At 39.6% G+C, this 23,811-nt stretch overlaps 1 protein-coding gene across 2 annotated transcripts; it reads left to right on the forward strand.

The window, feature by feature from the left end:
* The first annotated feature begins 440 nt into the window (after positions 1-440).
* flnca (filamin C, gamma a (actin binding protein 280)) lies at positions 441-22,270 on the forward strand. 2 transcript variants are annotated; one of them, XM_067436064.1, is made up of 47 exons: positions 441-1,516; positions 2,843-3,091; positions 3,879-3,976; positions 4,545-4,695; positions 5,397-5,515; positions 5,622-5,699; positions 5,806-5,968; positions 6,047-6,247; positions 6,983-7,120; positions 7,414-7,540; positions 7,969-8,105; positions 8,196-8,389; positions 8,476-8,589; positions 8,752-8,895; positions 9,045-9,168; positions 9,250-9,410; positions 9,497-9,587; positions 9,663-9,832; positions 9,946-10,063; positions 10,188-10,450; positions 10,545-11,142; positions 11,224-11,400; positions 12,210-12,372; positions 12,499-12,659; positions 12,782-12,949; positions 14,258-14,381; positions 14,481-14,637; positions 14,728-14,917; positions 15,024-15,047; positions 15,198-15,445; positions 15,640-15,739; positions 15,831-15,971; positions 16,856-16,984; positions 17,075-17,248; positions 17,358-17,519; positions 17,600-17,803; positions 17,918-18,070; positions 18,172-18,294; positions 18,437-18,673; positions 18,766-19,035; positions 19,125-19,262; positions 19,354-19,469; positions 20,088-20,220; positions 20,446-20,622; positions 20,790-21,008; positions 21,229-21,441; positions 21,557-22,270. In XM_067436064.1, the coding sequence occupies exons 1-47, from the start codon at positions 1,144-1,146 to the stop codon at positions 21,742-21,744; spliced, it is 8,100 nt and encodes a 2,699-aa protein (XP_067292165.1). In that variant the 5' UTR covers positions 441-1,143; the 3' UTR covers positions 21,745-22,270. The 2 variants fall into 2 exon arrangements, with proteins under 2 accessions (XP_067292165.1, XP_067292166.1); XM_067436065.1 differs by having other exon boundaries at positions 15,201-15,445.
* Positions 22,271-23,811: the final 1,541 nt, after the last annotated feature.

Consider the following 23,811-nt stretch of genomic DNA (forward strand, 5'->3'; position numbering starts at 1 on the left):
TAATATAATATAATATAATATAATACAATACAATATAATACAATATAATATAATATAATATAATATAATATAATATAATATAATACAATACAATACAATACAATATAATATAATAATAATATAATACAATATAATATAATATAATATAATATAGGCTAATATAATATAATAGCTATAATAGGCTATAATATAATATAATAGGCTATAGGCTATAATATAATGTAATATAATATAATATAATATAATATAATATAATATTATATAAAATAATAGGCTATAATATAATATAGTATAGGCTAATATAATATATAATTAGCCATAATATAATATAATAATATAATATGCCTAGCTTAGCTATAATTTAAATTGAAGTTAAGTCCATTCTAATAACCATTTTTCTACTTAGTGTAGGATATGTAGCCTACGAGAAGCTGTTTGTATATGTTGATCATACACTAATCACTTATAATAATCATGTGACACGCACGCTATAAAGTAAGTGTTGCCGCCGTCACTCTCTATTTTCTGCTGTGACTTTGTCATACAGGGCTGGTGACCGCACAGTTTACAAATGAGGGGACATGCCGCCCACTTACTCCGATAGTCCAGAAATAAGTGTCTCAACTGGCCAATCACAGACTGTCTCGTTCATTTCGGCCAATCTGATCTATGAGAGAGACCCTTCAGAATTAGAAAACTAGTTCGTCATACTCCAGTTTGCAGCATTACATCAGTGTGATGCAATCTCAGGGGTCCTGTGAGCATTTAAGCCCCCTTCATTCACCCTCTCTTCATTTCAAACTGAGCTTCACTCCTTGAGCAGCAAAGGGACTTTATCATTTTTCAAAAAGTGATATTCTTCAAACGAGAAGTGTCCATTAAGAAGCAGAGACTACATTTGTCAGGGGACTGAGAATTAAAAACGGGGACCGTCCGCCTTGTAAACCGTAAATCGGATAATCTGTCATCGTCCTGACAGGAGAGCACTTTTCACAAGTATCCGTGAAAGTCTGTCTGTTTTTTTGTTTTTTTAAACTTCATCCAAGTTTTGATCTGTTTAACAGCGAGCGCTCCTGACACTCTCTCGCAAAAGTGACGAGCTGTGAAGTTCCCGCATTAGAAGTATAAAAAGAAGAGTCCATCATGAGCAATTACACACATTTAGACGATCTTCCGCCACAATACTACCAGGGCACAGACCTTGGGGAAGAGGAAGACGAAGAGATGCCAGCGACAGAGAAAGATCTGGCCGAGGACGCGCCGTGGAAGAAGATCCAGCAGAACACCTTCACCAGATGGTGCAATGAACATCTGAAATGCGTCAATAAGACCATCACCGACCTCCAGAAAGACCTGAGCGATGGGCTCAAACTCATCGCGCTTCTGGAGGTCCTCAGTCAGAAGAGAATGTACAGAAAGCATAATGTCAGACCAAACTTCAGACAAATGAAACTGGAGAACGTGTCGGTGGCGCTGGAGTTTCTGGACAGAGAGCGAATCAAACTTGTGTCAATAGGTAAGTTCTGCTTTAACGGGTTAAACAGATTCCTGTTGTCAGCAACACTTAACGTTTATTTATATAGTTGCGTTCTGTTGTAGGCTATAGACATTTCGGTAATAGGGCCTACTTTATATTAGGGAACACTTTCCCTCAAAAACTCCTAGTTGATAGTAAGTGGGTAGTTGTTGGTGGACCTGGTCATGCAGAATAAGGCAAATGCCTTTTATGGGTTTATATTTAAATGCTATAGCCTATAAATACTAGCAAACAGCCAAATATGCTGGTAACATACATGCAAAAGCAAATAATGTAAAAAAAAAAGTCAGATGCTCACTTCTTTACCTCACTCTAAAGTTCAGGTGTCAGCTCACAGTCTGTGAGGAGCATTTCAGTCCCATGTACACATTGGGCTTCCGTGTCAGTGAAATGGAAAATAGTTCCAAAGGACTACGGCTTGTTTGTTGAATAAAGGTTAAAGGTTATATCGATCTGTGTAGACATGCTGTAATATCTCGTTGGAGTATTAAATGAATACAGAGTAAATATGGCAGTTACACCACTAGGTCTGCAGTTTAGTGGTCAATGTTTAGAGCTGATTTAAAGAACAGCACTTTGTGTAAACCAGTGGTGTGAGGGTGTTTTGGGGAGACGTGACTACTTGAAGGGATAGTTGACTCACCCTAATGTCGTTCCAACCCGTAAGACTTCCATTCTATGAACACAGATGAAGGTATTTTTTAATGAAATCTGAAAGCTTTTTGCCCCTCCATCGACCTTCTACACAACTACATTGACGCTTCAAAAAGTCTATAAAGAGATCCAAATGCGAATAAAACGAATCCATATTGAGCTGTCGATTGATCACTTTATATGACAACAATATTAATATCCACATATAAACACTGATCAGTGAAAACATAAACAGAAGCTTCCGTTTTCCACAACTGATGTGTGAGTTGATGAATATTTACATGTGAATAAAAGCCTAAATTCAATCTGTTCATCATATAAAGTAATCGAGTCTCCATTCATATGGATTAGTTTTACCATCTCTTTATGAAGTGGTAGTTGCGTAGACTGATAATGGAGGGGTCAGAAAGCTCTCAGATTTAATGAAAAAGATCTTCTGCTTTAGTGATAGTGCCCTTTTAATGAATGTCCCCTGCCCCGAGGCTGGAAGACAAATGTGTTTTGCGTTAACACAAAAAGTACACGTTTTTGAGCATGTCGATATCCCAGGTCTTTGGAGTCGACTTTATGATTGCAAGTGATTCAAATAATTGTGATTACTTAAACCAGTGAATAAATCAGTTTTCTTGTGATTGCCTTTGATCTGTGTAGACAGCAAAGCCATTGTAGATGGGAACCTGAAGCTGATTCTGGGTCTCATCTGGACTCTCATTCTCCATTATTCCATCTCCATGCCCATGTGGGAGGATGAAGATGATGAAGAGGTTAAGAAACTCACTCCCAAACAGAGATTGCTGGGCTGGATTCAGAACAAGGTCCCAGAGCTGCCCATTCACAACTTTAACAAGGACTGGAGGGATGGCAAGGCCCTGGGTGCCCTCGTGGACAACTGTGCCCCTGGTAAGGACACATTCTGACATCATGAGGTGTAGCTGTTTGCTTGGTTAGACTTTGGGTATTTATGGTTTGGGTAAGTCCAGGTTAACAATCAAGGTTCTCCAGAAATTTGGGGATCTCATGCTATATTTAATGCTTTGATGATATTTAACTGTTAACTTCTTCTTCTTTTTTTAGACAAAGGGGCAAGAACATAAGATAACGCATTGTAATAAAAACAATGTATTGAATTTCAGTGCCAATATAAAGCGAGTAAATTATGTAATAAATTCATTAAAAAGATAAATTAGTATATACAGTCTTAATTAAATTCTGAAAAGCTTTGTGTGACTGACTGTTTATGTATAGCCTCCTTTTCCCCAAATAACAATATGGCAATAATTAAAACATAAAGGAAATCCTGTATAATGGAATGGATAAATTCTACAATACAATAGAGAAGAGCGCTTCGTATATGAAGTAAATCCTGACCTACTTCCTGCCCCACTCTAGGGGTAGTGAACGAACGTGTTTACTTCAGGGTATCTGATATGAAACAGTCCCTGTGAGACAGTCATGACCATACAGGGTGCTGCTAGCTTTTGACAACTCACAGCATTATCATTATCTTTATATGTTTAGGTTACATTATTTTCTTCTTTAGACATTTTTTTATAAACAATTTCTAAAGAGCAAGTTTATGGGAGGCCTGATGTCATAACTGATTTATAAAGTTAGCTCATTGTTTCAATATGATTTTCACTAATAATAATAAAATGATTCACTGATATCAATGTAACTCTTTCTGTAGGTCTGTGCCCTGACTGGCAAAAATGGGACCCCAACCAGCCTGTTGCAAATGCTCGCGAGGCCATGCAGCAGGCCGATGACTGGCTCGGTGTGCCACAGGTGAACATCCACTCAACATTAACACCATCGTGTTCAGCCAATGCATTTTATACACTACTGTAGTCGGGAGGAAGGTAGTGTCTGGGCAAATGTTAGTGGTTTCAGCAGTTTGACACATAGTGGTGCCTGCTCCATTATCCTCATGGGATAAGTGTGAGATTCCATGGATGGTGTAGCATGTGTGTCATAAATTCTTGGGGCTGAATTCTCTGCTGACTGTGGAGGGGATGTGGGAGGGGTCTGGCTCCTGGTAAATCCTGCCCTTGGCTTGTTGTAGGTCACGGCACTCTGTGGATAAATATAGTATCTGAAGAGATTGCCACCAGCTTGTGATGGTAGAACAAACATATTGGTGAAAAGAAAATGCTGGAAGGGAGTGGCTTCTTTCTGCAATGTTTATCTCACCATAAACAGGCTTTCTGACTAGTTCACTAGTTACTTCTCCAATGGAGGTTTATTGTAATAACCTTTTTCTGAGCATATACATATGGACTAAAACAGTTATTAGTGAATGAGGCCCTGTGTATACTTAATTTTCATCTGACATCTATGAATATTTAATCTCTAGGTCATAGCTCCAGAGGAAATTGTGGATCGAGATGTGGATGAGCATTCAGTGATGACATACCTCTCTCAGTTTCCCAAAGCTAAACTGAAGCCTGGAGCCCCTCTCAAACCAAAGCAGCTGTACCCCAAAAAAGCCAAGGCCTATGGACCAGGTGAGCAAACTAATTTCACCATCTCGGTTAACAATAGACCCGATATATGAGTCACCTTGAATTTGGCTACATGTCATTTTTGCCAAAAAGAACATGCAATATGTATGATATTCCATCATGTAAGCAAAGTCAACAGTCATTACAGGGTGTTTGGTTTCTTTGACATGTTCATGTTCAAATCTAGATGACTAGTCTATTCTTGGGCTATCAGGACGTCTTTTACATTTTCACTGACAGCCCAAATTTTGCCTGTGTTCAGACCATAGACTGTAAAAAAAGATGCATGATGCCTCTTTACTATCTTCCATTGCATAAAAGTGAAGCCGCCAACGTCCGAATATGGCACTGACATCTTGCGCTGATTTGAGACCTACATCTGCGCAGTAGAGCGCTGGAAGTAGAGCTGCGATATCAAAACCCCATCCACACTCTCACAGTATCTGTTAGTACAGATTTCCTGCATAACAACCCGTTATGTTGTGTGAAATAAACTGTTATGGAAATGTAGAAATTAAAGTTAAAGCTCCAAGTGCCTCAGTGACAACTTCGCTCTAAGAAGCTGTCAAGCGACGTCACACCCCTTGTTTTTATAAAATCAAACTTGAAATATGCAATCAACGGAGTAGCAATCAAGTATACAATTTGTACGTTCTGAGTGCTGCTGTTGAAAGACTTAATATGACAGGTTTTTTTTTAAACAGGTATTGAGCCTCAGGGGAACATGGTTTTGAAGCCAGCTGTATTCACTGTAGAAACACTGGAGGCAGGGCTTGGTGAAGTGATTGTATATGTAGAGGACCCAGAGGGTCACACTGAAGAGGTAAGATAGGACAGATATATTACTGTAAATTCTGTAAATGTTGCATCAATGTGAAACAAACCACATTTTAAACTAAAATCCATCTTTTAATTTTCTTAAAATTAAGGCTAAAGTTGTCGCCAACAATGACAAGAAAAGGACATTCTCTGTCACTTATGTGCCCAAGGTTGAGGGACAACACAAGGTACGCATCAGTACAAGAACATGGTTGATTGTACAGTGTCCATTTGAGGATGTAAAACAGTTTGCTTCCAGTGGCATGGATGTTTATTTATTCTTCTATATTACAGGTGAAGGTACTCTTTGCTGGTCAGGACATTGATAAGAGCCCCTACATGGTGAATGTGTCTAAGGCTCTAGGTGATTCCAGCAAAGTTCAGGCCCGAGGTCCAGGTCTGGAGCCAGTGGGCAATGTGGCCGATAAACCCACTTATTTTGACATCTATACGGCAGGTGAGCAGAATGTACAAAACATGCTGTGGAAGAGGTTTTTTTATAGGATGACGCTCTCACGGTTCTGTCTCATTTCAGGCGCTGGGGCTGGAGATGTTACTGTGGTCATTGTTGACCCTCAGAATAAAAACAACACTGTGGAAGTGATTCTAGAAAACAAGGGTGACAACATCTTCCGGTGCACCTACAAACCTCTGCAGGAGGGGCCGCACACCATCCATGTGACCTTTGCTGGGCAGCCCATACCCAACAGTCCCTTTAAAGTGCACATCTCCGAGGGTAAGCATCTGATCATTTTCCTTTCTTATAAATCTTGCTGAATTAATCAAATGTCTTATAACATGTCAGCCATATTGGAACAGTGGGCAACAAAGAAAGTCAAAGAAACTACAACAACAATTGTTTATTTTGTAGCACACCCTAAACCTTCTGCTGTGCCTCCGAAGCAGATACCACCTCATAAAAAGAAAGGTGTGCATACCCTGCGGGCTAAAGCTAAGCTTCTTGCTTGTTGAAAGCAGCTTAATTCCTACCATACATCAAATCGCCCATTTTGAGGCATGGTAGGAGAGGGACAATGCCAAAGTTAGTGTGTTTCTGTTGGAGGAGCACATGAACTGCAACTTACATAACATTATGTTATATTCTGAAGTTGTTGTTCAAACTGTGACAGTTGCATGAGCATCATGGAAACAACAACAACAAAAAAGCTTTTATTTGTATACATCTTTTTGAAATAGAGCGAATATTTTTGGGCTTGGTTGGGTGTAATGCTGTCAGTTTGAGCATTTCCAAAAATCGTTTTTTTAATTGTATTTTATGAATATCCGATTATGTTCTATGGATGTCCTGTATTTTATGGATGACCTTACTCAGTTTTCCGGTTTGTTATCAGAGCAACTGACCAGAAGCATAGCACCTTGCTTGACCTTACTAACCATGATTCAGTCTTTGCATGTAAAAAGGTTTGAGGCATTTAATAATCTGTTTATTGTGTTTCTTTTTCCCCATCAGCCAGCAATGTCAATGCCTGTCGTGCAACTGGCCGGGGACTGCAGCCTAAGGGCGTTCGGGTTAAGGAGGTGGCAGATTTCTCCGTTTTTACCAAAGGAGCAGGAACTGGAGAGTTGAAGGTCTCTGTGAAAGGGCCAGGTGAGTCATTTATAAACTTTCTGGGGATTGTTTTACTATTAAAATTGAATACCTGTATTCTTACGCAATTACCTTTCTGAGAAAAACTTTTAAAATTCGAAATACTACATAGTACAATTAAATGTGAAATATTTTCTTACTTACATATGGCTAGATACATTGACTATGTATTTTGTACATTTTGACTACATTATGAATCAATTTGATATTTTTGCTGTAATTTTTAGTCTCTTTGCTCATCAATTAATGTGGCTACATTTAGAAAATGCTGAGAATTGTATGCATGTTTTCAGGAGGAGTCGAGGTTCCTGTGAATGTACGTGATGTTGGTGATGGAGTGTTCAAGTGTGATTATTGTCCTGTTAAGCCTGGAAAATATAATGTAAACATCACATGGGGAGGCCAACCTATCCCACGCAGGTAAGAGCTAGTTGTAGAACTTAGTTAAGCCCTATAATGCAAATATACACACCTTACTTTAGGTTGCTGTGATTTTGGCAAAGAAGACATATTCTTGGGTCAACATCTTTTGTTCATTCTGGAACAACATCCCTGTCCAAAAACATAGTCCTATCCCTACCCCTAAAACTAACCCTGCTCATAACTTAGCTCTACAGTTATAGATGAATAACACAGATGTAGAAGGACCTAACTCTGGTTGTAAGCCTAAACTTGACAATAACTGTAAACCAATCCCTCAAATCTGATTTCATGATTGAAATGTTTTTCCAGGATCAACAAGGCTTTCTACTTAGTGAAATCACATTCACCCCCCTCCGCTGTGTCAACGTTTCCTCTATTATATTTTATGTCCAATCTCAACACTGTTTAATATGTGATTATTTTAGCCCATTTGAAGTGGAGGTCAGCAAGGAAGCTGGACCACAAAAGGTGCGGGCTTGGGGTCCTGGCTTGAAGACTGGAATGGTTGGAAAGTCAGCTGACTTTGTTGTTGAGGCAATTGGTACAGAAGTAGGAACTCTAGGTGGGTAATTCTATATAAGGGAAAACATAATTAAGATAATTACTTTTATGCGTCCAGCTTATTTTTATATGCCATCGCTTTTCTTTAAAGGGTTTTCGATTGAGGGTCCTTCTCAAGCAAAGATAGAGTGTGATGATAAAGGGGACGGTTCCTGTGATGTGCGTTACTGGCCCACCGAACCCGGAGATTATGCAGTTCATGTCATCTGTGATGATGAAGATATCAAAGACAGCCCATTCATGGCCCATATCCTTCCAGCAGCTAATGATGTCTTCCCTGAGAAGGTGGATATAAAATGGAAACAATAATAAAAAATAATCTTATTTTCTTCCGCTGGCAGTGTTTTTGATATGATGGATCTCATGTGCAGGTCAAAGCGTTTGGGCCAGGCCTGGCGCCCATCGGGGTTATTGTCAACAAGTCAACACAATTTACTGTTGACGCTCGAGAAGCTGGCAAAGGCAGTCTGAAGATCTATGCTCAGGTTTGTCCATATGTAATATTCTCAATGTTTTCCTTTGGTAATGATTGCATGTTAAACATCAGTCCTGTCAATAGAATCAGATAAAAGGTAACAGAGGACAAAAACACATACGTGCAAACTTGTGTGAATTCTTATATTTCTGCAAACTGGCTTTTCTTCTAGGATGCTGATGGCTGTGTGATTGACATTCAGATTACTGATAAGGGAGATGGCACTTTTGTTTGTATGTATGTTCCTACTAAATCGGTGAAGCACACCATCATAATTACCTGGGGGGAAGTCAATGTACCCAAGAGTCCCTTCAGAGTGAGTATTCCTAGTATTTCGGTTTGAATTATGCTGTGTCGTAATGGCACTATTAGATGAGTCATTGTTTTCTTTGAGATTTTTCCTTTGTGTTTTGCACATCATTGCTGATTTTTTATAGACCATAACTTAGAACTTTGTTTTTTAAGGTTCTTGTTGGGGAAGGCTGTCACCCTGACAAAGTGAAGGTCTACGGACCTGGAGTTGAGAAAACTGGTCTAAAGGCAAATGAGCCCACCTACTTCACTGTCGACTGCGGTGAAGCTGGCCAAGGTTTGCATGAGTTTGTTTTTTCTTGTTATATGACACAGTAATAGAGTTTTGATGTGGCTAACCATTCTGACTATATCTTAGGTGATATCAGCATTGGGATCAAATGTGCCCCAGGTGTGGTGGGTCCAGCAGAGGCAGATATAGATTTTGACATAATTAAAAATGACAACGACACCTTCACTGTCAAGTACACGCCCCCTGGCCCTGGCCGTTACACCATCATGGTGCTTTTTGCAGATCAGGTAAAGCACTGAACAAACTTCTTGCCTGCACCCAATTGCACACTAATGCTAAGTGAACATCTCAAACTGTTCTCTGTTTAAAACAGGAAATCCCCAGCAGCCCATTCAAAGTCAAGGTGGATCCGTCTCATGATGCTGGTAAAGTCAGAGCTGAAGGTCCAGGACTGAACAAGACAGGTGGGTGTAACCCACAACATTGAGAACTTAACCCTCAGAGAAGTGAATTTAAATTGACACAAATCTGCTTCACAGGCGTTCAAGTAGATATTCCAACACATTTCACCATCTTCACGAAGGGAGCAGGAAAGGCAAAACCAGAGGTGGTGTTCAAAACTGCAGCCAAAGGAAACGCTGTTAAAGATTTTGAGATCATTGATAACCATGACTACTCCTACACTGTGAAGTACACTACTCTTCATCAGGTCAGGGGTCACTATCATCTCTTCCATTTTGTTTTTGCTTTTATCATGAATATTATTAAGATTGGAAAGTTTATGTTTAACCAGCAATAAATGCCTAATATTCTGCAAATTAGGGTGAGATGGCTATCATGGTCACACATGGTGGGGATCCCATTCCCAAAAGCCCTTTCAAAATCACAGTCGCCCCTTCACTTGATCTTGGCAAAGTCAAAATTCAGGGCCTTAATGAAAGTAAGCAATTTAACTCAAGAGTTAAGCCACTTATGCCAAAGTATTTTTATTTTATAACAGTACTCTTTACAACCTGTAAATGATTACTGCTCTAATTCTTACTAAACTGCTGTATGTGTTGCAGAAGTAGAAGTTGGAAAGGACCAAGAGTTTATTGTTTGCACAAAAGGAGCAGGTGGACAGGGTGTGGTAAAAGTGAGCATAACCTCACCCTCTGGTAGACCAATACCTTGCAAGTTGGAATCAGACAAGACGAAAGAGGCCACCTGTGTGAAATACATCCCACCTGAGGAGGGTCATTACAAGGTGGACATTAGCTATGATGGGAACCCTGTTCCAGGAAGTCCCTTTTCTGTGGAGGGACTCATGCCTGCCGATCCTTCCAAGGTAAGATCACAACTTGTCAGGAATAAAAGGCCTCATGACTTTGTAACTTTGTTGTGTGAACTCTAGAATTTATTGATACTGGATTTTCCTCTAGGTTCGTGCCTATGGACCTGGACTTAAGAGTGGTATTGTGGGTCAGCCTGCACCATTCACTATAGACACAAAGGGGGCAGGTGCTGGTGGTCTGGGTCTAACATTGGAAGGTCCCTGTGAGGCTAAGATTGAGTGCCAAGACAACGGTGATGGAACCTGCTCTGTTTTCTACTTGCCTACAGAGGCTGGTGACTACAACATCAATATCTTATTTGGGGAAGCTCATATCCCTGGCTCTCCTTTTAAATCTGTTGTCAATCCAGCTCTGGATGCTGGTAAGGTTATAGTGAGTGGACCAGGACTAGAGAAGGCTAAAGCTGGTGAGCTGGCCAGTTTCACAGTGGACTGCAGCAGAGCCGGAGAGGCTGAACTCACCATTGAGATTGTGTCAGATTCAGGGGCTCAAGCTGAAGTTTGTATTCATAAGAACAGTGATGGAACATTCTCGGTTACCTACACACCACTCTTTCATGGGACACATACCATCACAATTAAATATGGAGGTCAGCAGGTGCCCAAGAGCCCCATACATGTTCAGGTGGAGCCATCCGTGGACACAAGTGGAATTAAAGTGTATGGACCAGGAGTCGAGCCCAGAGGTAACATTTAAAAACTTTCTGTGATTAACTTTCCAACCACAAATCAATTATACCTTATTTACCTGTTTTCTGTCCATCAAGGGGTCCTCAGGGAGGTGACAACACACTTCATTGTGGATGCCCGGGCACAGACTAAGACCAAAGGAGGGAATCATGTTAAGATTCGCATCATCAATCCATCCGGCGCTAACACAGATGCCTATATCACTGATAAGGGTGACGGCACATATAGAGTGGAATATACTGCTTTTGAGGAAGGTACGTCACTCAAACACAACAAAAGCCTTTCAAAAGGCTTTCTGAGTGTTTGAATTATTTTATAATTATAAATACATGTGAGGTGTAAGTGATTGTTAAGTTTTTCACATTAGATATCTAGTAAAGATGGTGGAGGAACCTTTTTAGAAAGAGATACATTAACTTATGTACACATGTAAGAAATGGATTAGCTATATCAGCCCCACTTTCCTGCAAAATTTATCTCCAACCCTAATCGAACACATCTTATCAAGGTCTTTATAACTAGAAAATTACAGGTAAGTTGGAGCTAAACTCTGCAGAAAAGTGGACATCAAGGACCCCTGGGGTATATATATATATATATATATATATATATATATATATATATATATATATATATATATATATATATATATATATATATATATATATAACAGACAAGACAGATTTTGAGAAGCTTCCAGAGCTTAGAAGGGGTACTGAATGAGAGCAAATGACAGATGGAGAGGGAGTTTATAAATAGGAAATGCATTGTAAAAAGAGATCATTAAATAGTTGTGTGCCTGACTAGGGGCCTCTGCACATCCATACAGAAATAAATCTTACATTAATACCAAAGACAGCTGCAGTTCACTGATAAAACAGAGCCTAATAAAAATACTTTCTAGAAACACTACAAAAGCTTTATGCTGTCAAACTCTGACGTCTCTTTTTATTTCAAAGATGCAGTTATAAACTAAATATTACAATAATATTAAATAATATGTGCAAGACAGCTATATATGCAGCCTATGGAGTAGGATGAAGTAATTCTTTGCTTTGTGTAGGTTTGCACCTGATCGAGGTCTTTTATGATGATGTTGCTGTTCCTAAGAGCCCCTTTAAGGTGTCAGTTGTAGAAGGTTGTGACCCAACACGTGTTCGAGCTTATGGTCCAGGCCTGGAAGGTGGGCTTGTCAACAAACCTAACTGCTTCACAGTGGAGACAAGGTATGGACACTATATATACTGAAGCATCATCGACGCCCTAAGAGGATACTTTTAATAAGATTAATAAGCTCAATTAGATTTGAGAAATGAACATCTAATTGTAGATCCATGCTTATTATTTTAAAGGGGTGCTGGGACGGGGGGTTTGGGCTTGACCATTGAAGGAGCATCAGAATCCAAAATGTTCTGTAAGGACAACAAAGATGGTAGTTGCAGTGTTGAATATATGCCTTTCACTGCTGGAGACTATGATGTCAATATCACTTATGGAGGCCAGCCTATTCCAGGTGAAATATTATATACCTAAATACGTATGTTAACTACCCATTACTATATTATACATACATATTCTTGTTTTTTTAACTGTATAGTTCTATAACTACTTTATATTTGGGGTTCCGGTTCTCAGGCAGTCCATTCCGGGTGCTGGTAAAGGATGTGGTGGATGTCAGTAAGGTGAAATGCTCAGGTCCTGGACTGGCTAGCAGAGTTACAGCACATGTTCCACAAACCTTCACTGTGGACAGCAGCAAAGCAGGACTGGCTCCTCTAGAGGTGCAGCTGTATGGACCAAAAGGTACATTACAAAATGGACCTTTTCCGAAATGTGCTGAGTCCGAAATGTGCGCATTTGTTTGTTTTTGTATTCGTCATCACGTGGCTCTGAACTGTCAAAACCCCTCTCAAAATGCTTGCTACTGAGGTTAAAAATGCACAAAAAAAAAATCAACCTGATCTTTTTTCATGACGGGCAAAAGTTTCAGAGGAAGTGTGTAAAGGTGATTGACACAACATAAGGGTTGTATTTATTTATCAACTTGCGAATTTCGCACTCAGTGTACAAGACCTTCAATCAATCAATCAATCAACTTTATTTATATCGCGCTTTTACAATGACGATTGTTTCAAAGCAGCTTCACAGTGTTAAACAGGATAATATTGCAACATAATTTGATTTGGCTGTACAGACTTTCTGGAGAAAAAGGTGATGTTATCAGCTCATTTCAATTTATCACATAGCGACAATGTTGGCAGATCAGTATAATAGTTTATAGAATTAAATAAGACCTAATTAATACATTTTATTCATATATTAAGTTGCATAACTGAGATCTTACCCATAACACTAAATTACTTGTTTTGTTTAAAGGTACTTATACACTGTAGAAGAGTTGCTGAACTTGTAGACTAGCATATTATTCGTACCATCTCTCCAACCAATACGTCTATATAAGTCGTTTGTCAGTTCCTTGAAATATGACCTATAGGAGCGTTTACTAAAGTTGCGCCCCTGTCGACAATATTTAAATCATGAAATAGTTGTGCTGCTATTGACAGTTGGACACTTTCATTTTAAAGCATTTTCCCTTTTATCTATGCTTAATATTTCAGGTTTTGCATAGCTCAGTTGGTAAAGCATTGCACTACAGAACAACAACATGTGATCATGTGATTGTGAGTTTGATCCCAGGGAACACATGTCCTCATGAAGTGTGTATGCACTATAAATCACTGGGTCGGTTTAGGGATGGGGTGGGTGTAGTTGTAAATTAAAATAAATATTTTTGCTAAATGGAAATATGACTAATGGTGGCAAAAAGTCCACACATTCAATTAAAATGAACATGCATTTTGATTGGTAACGACAGTCATTTCATGACGTCAAACGTAACATGACACTGTCATTATTTTTACGCCGGCATGACTTTAAAGCATAAATATAGGTCGTAATAAGGTGCTAGAAAAACGACATATAGAGTCGTATTTTTTACAGTTTTGCCATAGAAAGGTAAAAGTAGCAAGAGCAGTATATGCTAGTATGCGGTTCTGAATATTCCATACTTGCCTCTGACCGATGAAATCTTGAACTTGTTCCGTCTTACAGGAACTCTTGAGCCTGTTGTTGTTAAAAACAACAGAGATGGAACACATACTGTCAACTACACCCCTGCACAGGATGGGCCGCACACTGTGTCTGTCAAATATGCCAACCAAGAAGTACCTGGCAGGTAAGATCTTACATTTTAAACTATTTAATTGTTACCATATAGCAGTAACATGACTCAAATACATAATTTGCATCTCTTTTATTTTTTGGTTTTAAACAGTCCATTCAAAGTCAATTCAGGCCCCTCACATGATGCCAGTAAGGTGCGGGCTAGCGGACCTGGTCTGGACACTAAAGGAGTTTCTGCCAGTCTACCAGTGGAGTTTACCATTGATGCCCGTGATGCAGGGAAAGGCCTTCTGACAGTTCAAATCCTTGTGAGCACTCTTTCTCTCTATATATATAAATAGAAAACCTCAAAATAAGGCAAACCAGAGTAATACATTTGAATGTTGTGTTCCATTTAGGATCCAGAGGGAAAGCCAAAAAAAGCCAGCATTCAAGACAACAGAGATGGAACTTACACCGTATCTTATGTGCCAGATATGACTGGCCGCTACACCATAACCATTAAATATGGTGGAGATAACATTCCATACTCACCTTACAATATCCAAGCCTTACCAACTGGTGATGCCAGCAAGTGTCTGCTCACAGGTATTCTTTTCTTTTTGGTGCTTGGTGTTTTGTGCTTATTCTTTCTTCTTTGTGCTTCTTTGCATCTTTGGTTTTACTGATTGTTTTGTTGCTTTCTTATTTTCAGTGTCTATTGGAGGACATGGTGTTGGTAAGGAATCAGGAAATTAATTTAAAATAATTATATGAATTATTGTATAATGGTGGAATATTCTATAATGAAATATCTACCATTACATCATTACACAGTAATATATTTCAAAAATTAAGTTCTTTATTTTTTGTTTTGTTGTTGTTTAAGCAGAAAGTCTTGGGCCCAATATTAAGATGGCAGAAGAGACGTTCATCACTGTGGATGCTAAGGCTGCTGGAAAAGGGAAGGTGACATGTACAGTTCTAACCCCAAATGGCATTGAGCTGGATATGGATGTTACAGAAAATCCAGATGGCACATTCGACATATATTATACTGCACCCGAGCCGGGAAAATATGTCATCACAATCCGCTTTGGAGGGCAACACATTCCTAAAAGCCCTTTTCAAGTCATGGTGAGTGATATTCTTGAACAGGTGTGTTGAACTGTGTATCACTATCCTGATGAAGCCATGATAAATCAATACCAGGGACATTACAGCAGAAAGGGATTTGAAAGAGATGCTTAAAATATCTAATACTGCAGTGACAGAAAGACAGCAGGACACTGTTTAAAACATTGTTGATTGTCTTTCTTATGCTATCTCAGGCTACAGATCAGCCTATTTCTCCAAGAGACGACACAAAGCCCATGTTTCAACCCCTGAACTTAATTATCCCATTCACTGTCCAGCAAGGAGAGCTCAGTGGTAACATCTTTAATCATGTTCATTTCGAGCAAAAATTTTACTACTCTTGTGTACTTTTGTCAGAAGTATACCATGTCTGTTTTATTTGCAGGGGAGGTGCGTATGCCCTCTGGTAAGACAGCTCGTCCCTTCATCAGGGACAATAAAGATGGAACAGTCACAGTGCAATTTCAGCCTACAGAGAGAGGCCTGCATGAAATGGACATAAAGTATGATGGCAACCACATCCCAGGTTGGACTCCCTTTTCACATTATGTGCGAAGTGGCCCTAAAAAAAACAGAGCAGAGTTTTTCTTTTATGCTTTTTCTTTAAAATGTTATGATGGATTGTTATATTGACACAAAATGTATACTTTTATGTGTCTTAAAGGTAAGGTAGGCAATTTCGGATGGGCTATGATTAGCAAGCTAGCTTTTAAGGCATAAGATCCAAAACACATGAACACACACAGCAGAAACGGCGACAAACTACCTCGTCTCAAAGCGCATGCGATTACAATAATAATGAACAAACAACTTAAAGAGTGCTTACTTATGCCACCTGACGACTGCAAATTTGATATTGTTGACATAGAAAGGCATAAATCTGAGTCTGAGGACGTGAACAGCTCCGCATAGAAAGTCACAGGTTGCCATCTCGTAATTGCGGTTATGAAGGAGGCTGCTGTTTGTTTGTGGTGCTCGGTGACTGATGTCTACAACTCCGCATAGCCTTATAGAAAGTGCTGATGACTTGATGCCTCACCAAGCAGTGTGCGTGGTGGCATGTAATACACATGTTGAAGGCAAGTGGGACATTCAATCATTGCATTCGGACCGAATTAATTGATTAGACAAACATTTTTTGGTCCTGAGACTTCAACAGAAGATATATGTACACTTTTTAATATTTAGACCACTTCTGTTATTCATTGCTATCAGGATGTGAAGAGAGTTTCAACCAGTATAACAAAAAGTGTTTAAGAAAAAAATTGCCTACCCTGCCTTTAAGTGTTCAAATACGTATTGAGACTTAATTTAATTTATGTTTAATTTGAGTCCTTCAGGATGTCAATGGAACGATACACTCCGCATAGAGTTGACAGAATCTTAGTTTGAATGCAATTATGTTTCCAGGAAGCCCTTTGCAGTTCTATGTAGATGTGATGAACAGTGGGATGGTGACAGCCTATGGACCTGGTTTGTGTCATGGCATAATCAACAAACTGGCCACTTTTACTGTTGTTACCAAGAATGCCGGACAAGGTACATAAAAGTGTTAGCAGCAAAGCAAATATAGAAATATATTTTTATAAAAAAGTGTGCCAAATAGTCAATTTTGTTTGTCCTTTGCAGGTGGTTTGTCCCTTGCTGTAGAGGGGCCATCTAAAGCTGAAATCAGTTGTAAGGACAATAAAGATGGTACCTGCACTGTGTCCTACTTGCCCACTGCACCTGGTGATTACAACATCATTGTCAAGTTTGACAACAGCCATATTCCTGGCAGCCCCTTCACTGCAAAAATTACTGGTATGATAAGAAATTTGTCAATTTTAAAAAAATGAGACCTGGTAAAAAGAACTTAATTCTTGCCCATGGTGATTTACCGTCCTTACCCGTAATATGTCTGTTCATGTAGGTGACGATTCACTCCGAAGGTCTCAGCTGAACGTTGGCACAGCAGCAGACGTCTCACTGAAGATCACAGAAACAGACCTGAGCTATCTGACAGCCAGCATCAAAGCTCCATCAGGAAAGGACGAACCTTGCCTACTGAAGAGGTTGCCCAACCGGCACATTGGTAAACGCAAAAGGCCATAAAATACTTTCTGTATATACTAGATGGGCTTTGATTAATCTCTGCTCCCCTTGCCTTACCAGGTCTCTCCTTCACCCCAAAAGAAGTGGGGGAGCATGAGGTCAGCGTGAGGAAGAGTGGGAAACACGTGAACAACAGCCCTTTTAAAATTATGGTGGGACAATCTGAAATTGGCGAGGCCAGCAGAGTCAAGGCTTTCGGGAAAGGTTTAGTTGAAGCACACACCTTCGAAGTGGCCGAGTTCTTTGTGGACACCAGAAATGCTGGTATGCTCTTACAGATTTTTTGCTCTTTTCATTTTTTACGTTTGCATAATTTCAAATACAAACCTGATGTAATACACCTGATTGAATTTATTTCCACATTGTCTTGATTGAAAGGATATGGAGGACTTGGATTGTCCATCGAGGGTCCAAGTAAAGTGGATATAAACTGTGAGGATGTAGAAGATGGAACATGTAAAGTGACATATTGCCCCACTGAACCAGGCAACTACATCATCAACATCAAGTTTGCAGACAAACACATACCAGGTTACTTTTTCAGTGTTTCTTTACAGTGAAATGCTCATGTAGGCTTGCAGTCCATTAAAACAGAGATTTGTAACATTTTGTTTGCTCGCCCCACTCTGTAGGAAGTCCCTTTACAGTGAAGGTCACAGGAGAAGGAAGGATGAAGGAGAGTATAACAAGGAAAAGGCAAGCTGCCTCTATTGCTTCAGTGGGCAGCGCATGTGACCTAAACCTTAAAATTCCAGGTAAAATCAAATACCAGTAAAGGAGATTGTGTGAGTTATATTACAATTAACTGCCACAGTATTAGCCAATGTGTCTGAAAACAACTACAATGTGATAAAGTAATAATAATAATAAAAAAATCTCTGATTAATTTTTTCTCAGGAAACTGGTTTCAGATGATGTCAGCACAGGAGCGCTTAACTCGTACCTTCACGCGCAGTAGCCACACTTACACACGTACAGAGCGCACCGAAATCAGCAAGTCTCATGGTGGTGAGACTAAGCGGGAAGTACACGTGGAGGAGAGCACTGAGCTTGGCGGTGACCCCTTCAGAGATGTATTTGAGTCCTTCCTGGGAAGAGAACGACTGGGTAGCTTTGGTACAGTTCGACAAGAGGGTAAGGATAAATCATTATTATGCTGTACTACTTACAATAAACGCCACAACCTACAGCTCTTGTTTCATTGTTACCTTAACTTACCTTTCCAGGAGACACAGGGATCCAAGGAATGACAGCCCAGGTGACCAGTCCTGGTGGGAATGTAACAGATGCAGAGATTGTTGATAGCGGGAACAGTACCTACAGAGTCCGCTTCGTACCTGTTGAAATGGGTTCTCACACTGTCAACGTCAAATACAGGGGTGAGCATGTCCCTGGAAGCCCCTTCCAGTTTACAGTTGGGCCCCTCGGGGAAGGAGGTTCCCACAAGGTCCGGGCTGGAGGCACAGGCCTAGAGAGGGCTGTTGCAAGAGTTCCTGGTAAGTTTTATACTATTTTTTTTTCGTATTTCTGTAATAAAAAAATTGGCATTAATGTACATCTTTTTCTTTTCATTACCCTCTGATAGCTGAATTCAGTATTTGGACAAGAGAGGCTGGAGCAGGGGGTCTTTCCATTGCTATAGAGGGACCAAGCAAGGCTGAAATCTCCTTTGAAGACAGAAAAGATGGATCCTGTGGTGTTATTTACATTGTGCAAGAGCCCGGTAAGATTTAAAAAGAAGTTGCCATGATTTAAGTTAAAATCATATAGCAAAACCTGATAGCAAAACCACCGTTCTCCATTTCTCCTCTCAGGTGACTATGAAGTTTCCATCAAGTTCAATAGCGAGCATATCCCAGATAGTCCCTTCGTTGTTCCTGTTGCCACACTGTCTGATGAAGCACGTCGACTTACTGTTACAAGCCTTCAGGTAAGAAATACGTTTAGCTATAAGTTAGTCACAGTCACAGCCAGGCACAACTGACCTGTACCTTACAAAACATACAATAAGGAATATTAAATAACATGCATTGAACACATGGTAGTAATAAAAGCTTGCCAGAACAACTCTTTCTGATCTGTGAGTCAGGGCTGAGCTATTTTTGTCCTCAAACTGCAATTCGACTCCATGTCTGTCCAGGGTCATACTATTATTTTGTTGAGCAGGGATTAAGTGTTCTTACGTGTGATCTATCTATCTATCTATCTATCTATCTATCTATCTATCTATCTATCTATCTATCTATCTATCTATCTATCTATCTATCTATCTATCTATCTATCTATCTATCTATCTATCTATCTATCTATCTATCTATCTATCTATCTATCTATCTATCTATCTATCTATCTATCTATCTATCTATCTATCTATCTATCTATCTATCTATCTATCTATCTATCTATCTATCTTTCTGTCTGTCTGTCTGTCTGTCTGTCTGTCTGTCTGTCTGTCTGTCTATATGTCTATCCATCCATCCATCTTGGTGTGTATTTGAGCTTTTTGGAATCAGAAAAATCAAACTTTCATTCCTCTTTTCACCTGCAGGAGAAGGATTTGAAGGTAAATCAAGAAGCCTCGTTTGCGGTTCAGAGGAATGGGGCGAGAGGTGTCATAGATGCTAAAGTGCACGCCCCCTCTGGTGTAGTAGAGGAGTGTTATGTGACTGAACTGGATAGCGGTGAGTTGTAGACATATTTTTGTCTTATTTTTGAGTTGTAGACTTTTTGTCAAGAGCGTTAATTATTCGTTGTCATGCTTTTAAATAGGTCGTCGTCTTTATTTATATAGCGCTTTATACAATACAGATTGTAAAAGATGACAAATGGTTCTTATTGTGATGTTACTTTAAGTGAAAAAGGCAACATTTAATTGTCCCAACATTATAATCCCCTTATTTTTACAGATAAGACTGCAATTCGCTTCATTCCACGAGAGAATGGTGTTCATTCCATTGACGTGAAGTTCAATGGAAGCCATATCCCGGGCAGCCCGTTCAGAGTCCGTGTTGGAGAAGCAGAAAGTGTTGGAGATCCAGGAATGGTGTCTGCCTTTGGTCCAGGACTGGAGGGTGGACGCACAGGTATTGGTCCACTGCACTATTCTGCTTGATAAGTGCAAAAATTTGTGATATGTGTAATGATTAGTATTGTGAAGGATTTAGCATGAAGTTGCTGTAGATGGACTTGCTCAGTCAGTTATGAACCACCAATAGAACAATTTTAATCTTATGTTCTTGCTCTTCTGTAGGGGTCCCCTCTGAGTTTGTCGTCAATACATGCAAGGCTGGATCAGGTGCCTTATCTGTTACTATTGATGGTCCCTCAAAGGTCAAAATGGACTGCACTGAGTGCCCGGAAGGTTACAAAGTGTTGTACACACCTATGGCACCAGGCAACTATCTTATATGCATCAAATATGGTGGGCCACAGCATATTGTTGGCAGTCCCTTTAAAGCAAAAGTTACAGGTAGGATGAACTGAATTTTTTTTTTTTTTTTGGTATTCAATACATAATTATGCCACAAATGCTGCCGTTGAGCTTAGAGATTGTATTGATCCAGGAACAGTTTTGTCCTAAATTAGTTTTTGTCCTAAATAAGTCATGGGACATCCATTGTGTCTTTTCAGCTATATAATAAGACCTAAGAGTTTTGACTGTGGATTTTAACATGTCTGTCTCTTTTTAGGTATGCGTCTGTCTGGGGGCCACAGTTTGCATGAAACCTCATCAGTCATTGTGGAAACTGTTACCAAAACCTCCAAGGTGGCCGGAGCGTACAGCTCTCTGTCCAGCTCACAGTCAACTTCAGATGCCAGTAAGGTTGTGTGTCATGGGGCTGGCCTCTCCAAAGCCTTTGTGGGCCAGAAGAACAATTTTTCAGTTGACTGTAGTAAAGCAGGTAAAATAAAGCAAAAAATAAGTCAATAATGGTTCATCACTAACAAAATACATAATTATACGGGATATTTGTTTTGCTTTTGGAGGAACATAATGTTTTCTCCTTTTTTTTCCAGGTACAAACATGCTGATGGTTGGTGTCCATGGTCCCAGAACTCCATGTGAAGATGTGGCTGTTAAACATATGGGAAACAAGCTTTACAATGTAACCTACACAGTGAAGGAGAAAGGAAACTATGTAGTTATTGTTAAATGGGGGGATGAAACCGTACCAGGAAGTCCCTTCCATGTGAGCGCTCCCTAAACACCTACAGTTAAACCTAGTTCCTAATCAAGAAGAAATAATAATAAAAAAAGAACCCAACTGAACAACATTTCCTTAATACACACACAATATATATATATCTTATTTTATGTCAGAAGCTGATCTTAGAGGCCGCTGCCCTTTATTTAATGCTAACTTTTTTGATGCAAATGCATTTTAATACTGTATGGGATGCCACAATGCACCATTTATTGTTAAATGAGTGAAGAGTTTTTTTAATTCATTAAAAAAAGTTATATAATTCAATTAAATAGGTATGTCTTTGAAAGCCTGTTTTGTTTAATCACCAAGAGAAAATGTGAGTATTTAATAGAGGAAGATTTATTGTTCTTAAAGGCACTTTTGTTGGTCAGGGGAAATCGTAGCAATATGGTTTTGTGTTCTGACAATTTCAACAGTGTATAGATGTATCCAGTGCTTTTATATGCTTTATAGAATGTCATTTTGTTATCTTAACCAACTATTTAATATGCATTTGAAAACTTAAATAAAAAATAAAACTTAAGTGTGTTGTTTGTTCCATTTACAAAAAATCAAAGACCAAACAAACAGCATTTCAGAAGGCCAGGACCTACAGATCATTTCAAAGACTAGCCTCAGATAGCTGGTCAATTAAAACCATTACATAAATCTGTTCGAGTGAGGACTATCATGTATTTTGCCTGCTGCAAAGGTGGAACATTTTAAACATGCATTTCTATGTTTATCTTTTTTGTGTATTACTTTTTAATGTGAACGCGAGCCCAGTTTGCTCATTTAAATATATTTAAAGTACATCCTATATGTCTCCCAAGGTTTGCTAGTGTTCTTTGCAACTTTAGGAATTCAGACACGCTCTGTTCAGTCTACGTCTAGACCAGGGAGTCCTCAAATTAACCCAGTGTTCTCCATTCGTCTTGACATAAACACCTGCTCATATTATTACAGTTTCACAATTGCTAAGACACATTTCTTGAAACCTTCACTCATGTTTGTCACATCTACAAAAACACTTAACTAAACCTTAAAACTACATACAGAAAAAAACAACAACAACAACATAAAAAACACATTTTCCTGCTGGCAAAATCAAACAATCAGCTCGAAACCATTTCACTTGCTCTCAAAATCAAACAACACTTTCAGATCATACACAATATAATATAAACTCAACTGATCATTTATTAGACGTCACATGGAAAATGGAGAACACAGCATCCAAGCATATAAAAGCGTGAATTTATTGGTGAAAATAGGTGAATATCACAGATAAGGCATACCATATGGGGTGGGATATATTAAGCAGAAATGAATATTTTGTCCTCAAAGTTGATGTGTTAGAAGCAGGAGAAATGGGCAAGCGTAAGGATTTGAGTGAGTTTGACAAGGGCCAAATTGTGACGGCTAGACGACTGGGTCAGAGCATCTCCAAAACTGCAGCTCTTGTGGGCTGTTCCTGGTCTGCAGTGGTCAGTATCTATCAAAAGTGCTCCAAGGAAGGAACAGTGGAGAACCGGCCACAGGGTCATGGGCGGCCAAGGCTCATTGATGCACGTGGGGAGCGAAGGCTGGCAAGCAGTGCATCACAGTTTGCTGCGTGTGGAGCTGCATAGCTGTAGACCAGTCAGGGTGCCCATGCTGACCCCTGTCCACCGCAGAAAGCACCAACAGTGGCACGTGAGCATCAGAACTGGACCACAGAGCAATGGAAAAAGGTGACCTGGTCTGATGAATCTCTTTCTTTTACATCACGAGGATGGCCGGGTGTGTGTGCGTTGCTTACCTAGAACACATGGCCCCAGGATGCACTATGGGAAGAAGGCGAGCCGGCGGAGGCAGTGTGATGCTTTAGGCAATGTTCTGCTGGGAAACCTTGGGTCCTCCATCCATGTGGATGTTACTTTGACACGCTCCACCTACCTAAGCATTGTTACAGACCATGTTCAGCCTTTCATGGAAACTGTATTCCCTGGTGGCTGTGGCTCTTTCAGCAGGATAATGCTCCTGACACAAAGCAAAACTAGTTCAGGAATGGTTTGAGGAGCACAAGAAGAACAAGTTTGAGGT

This window comes from Pseudorasbora parva, chromosome 25, assembly GCF_024679245.1.
Source record: "Pseudorasbora parva isolate DD20220531a chromosome 25, ASM2467924v1, whole genome shotgun sequence".
Taxonomy (NCBI): domain Eukaryota; kingdom Metazoa; phylum Chordata; class Actinopteri; order Cypriniformes; family Gobionidae; genus Pseudorasbora; species Pseudorasbora parva.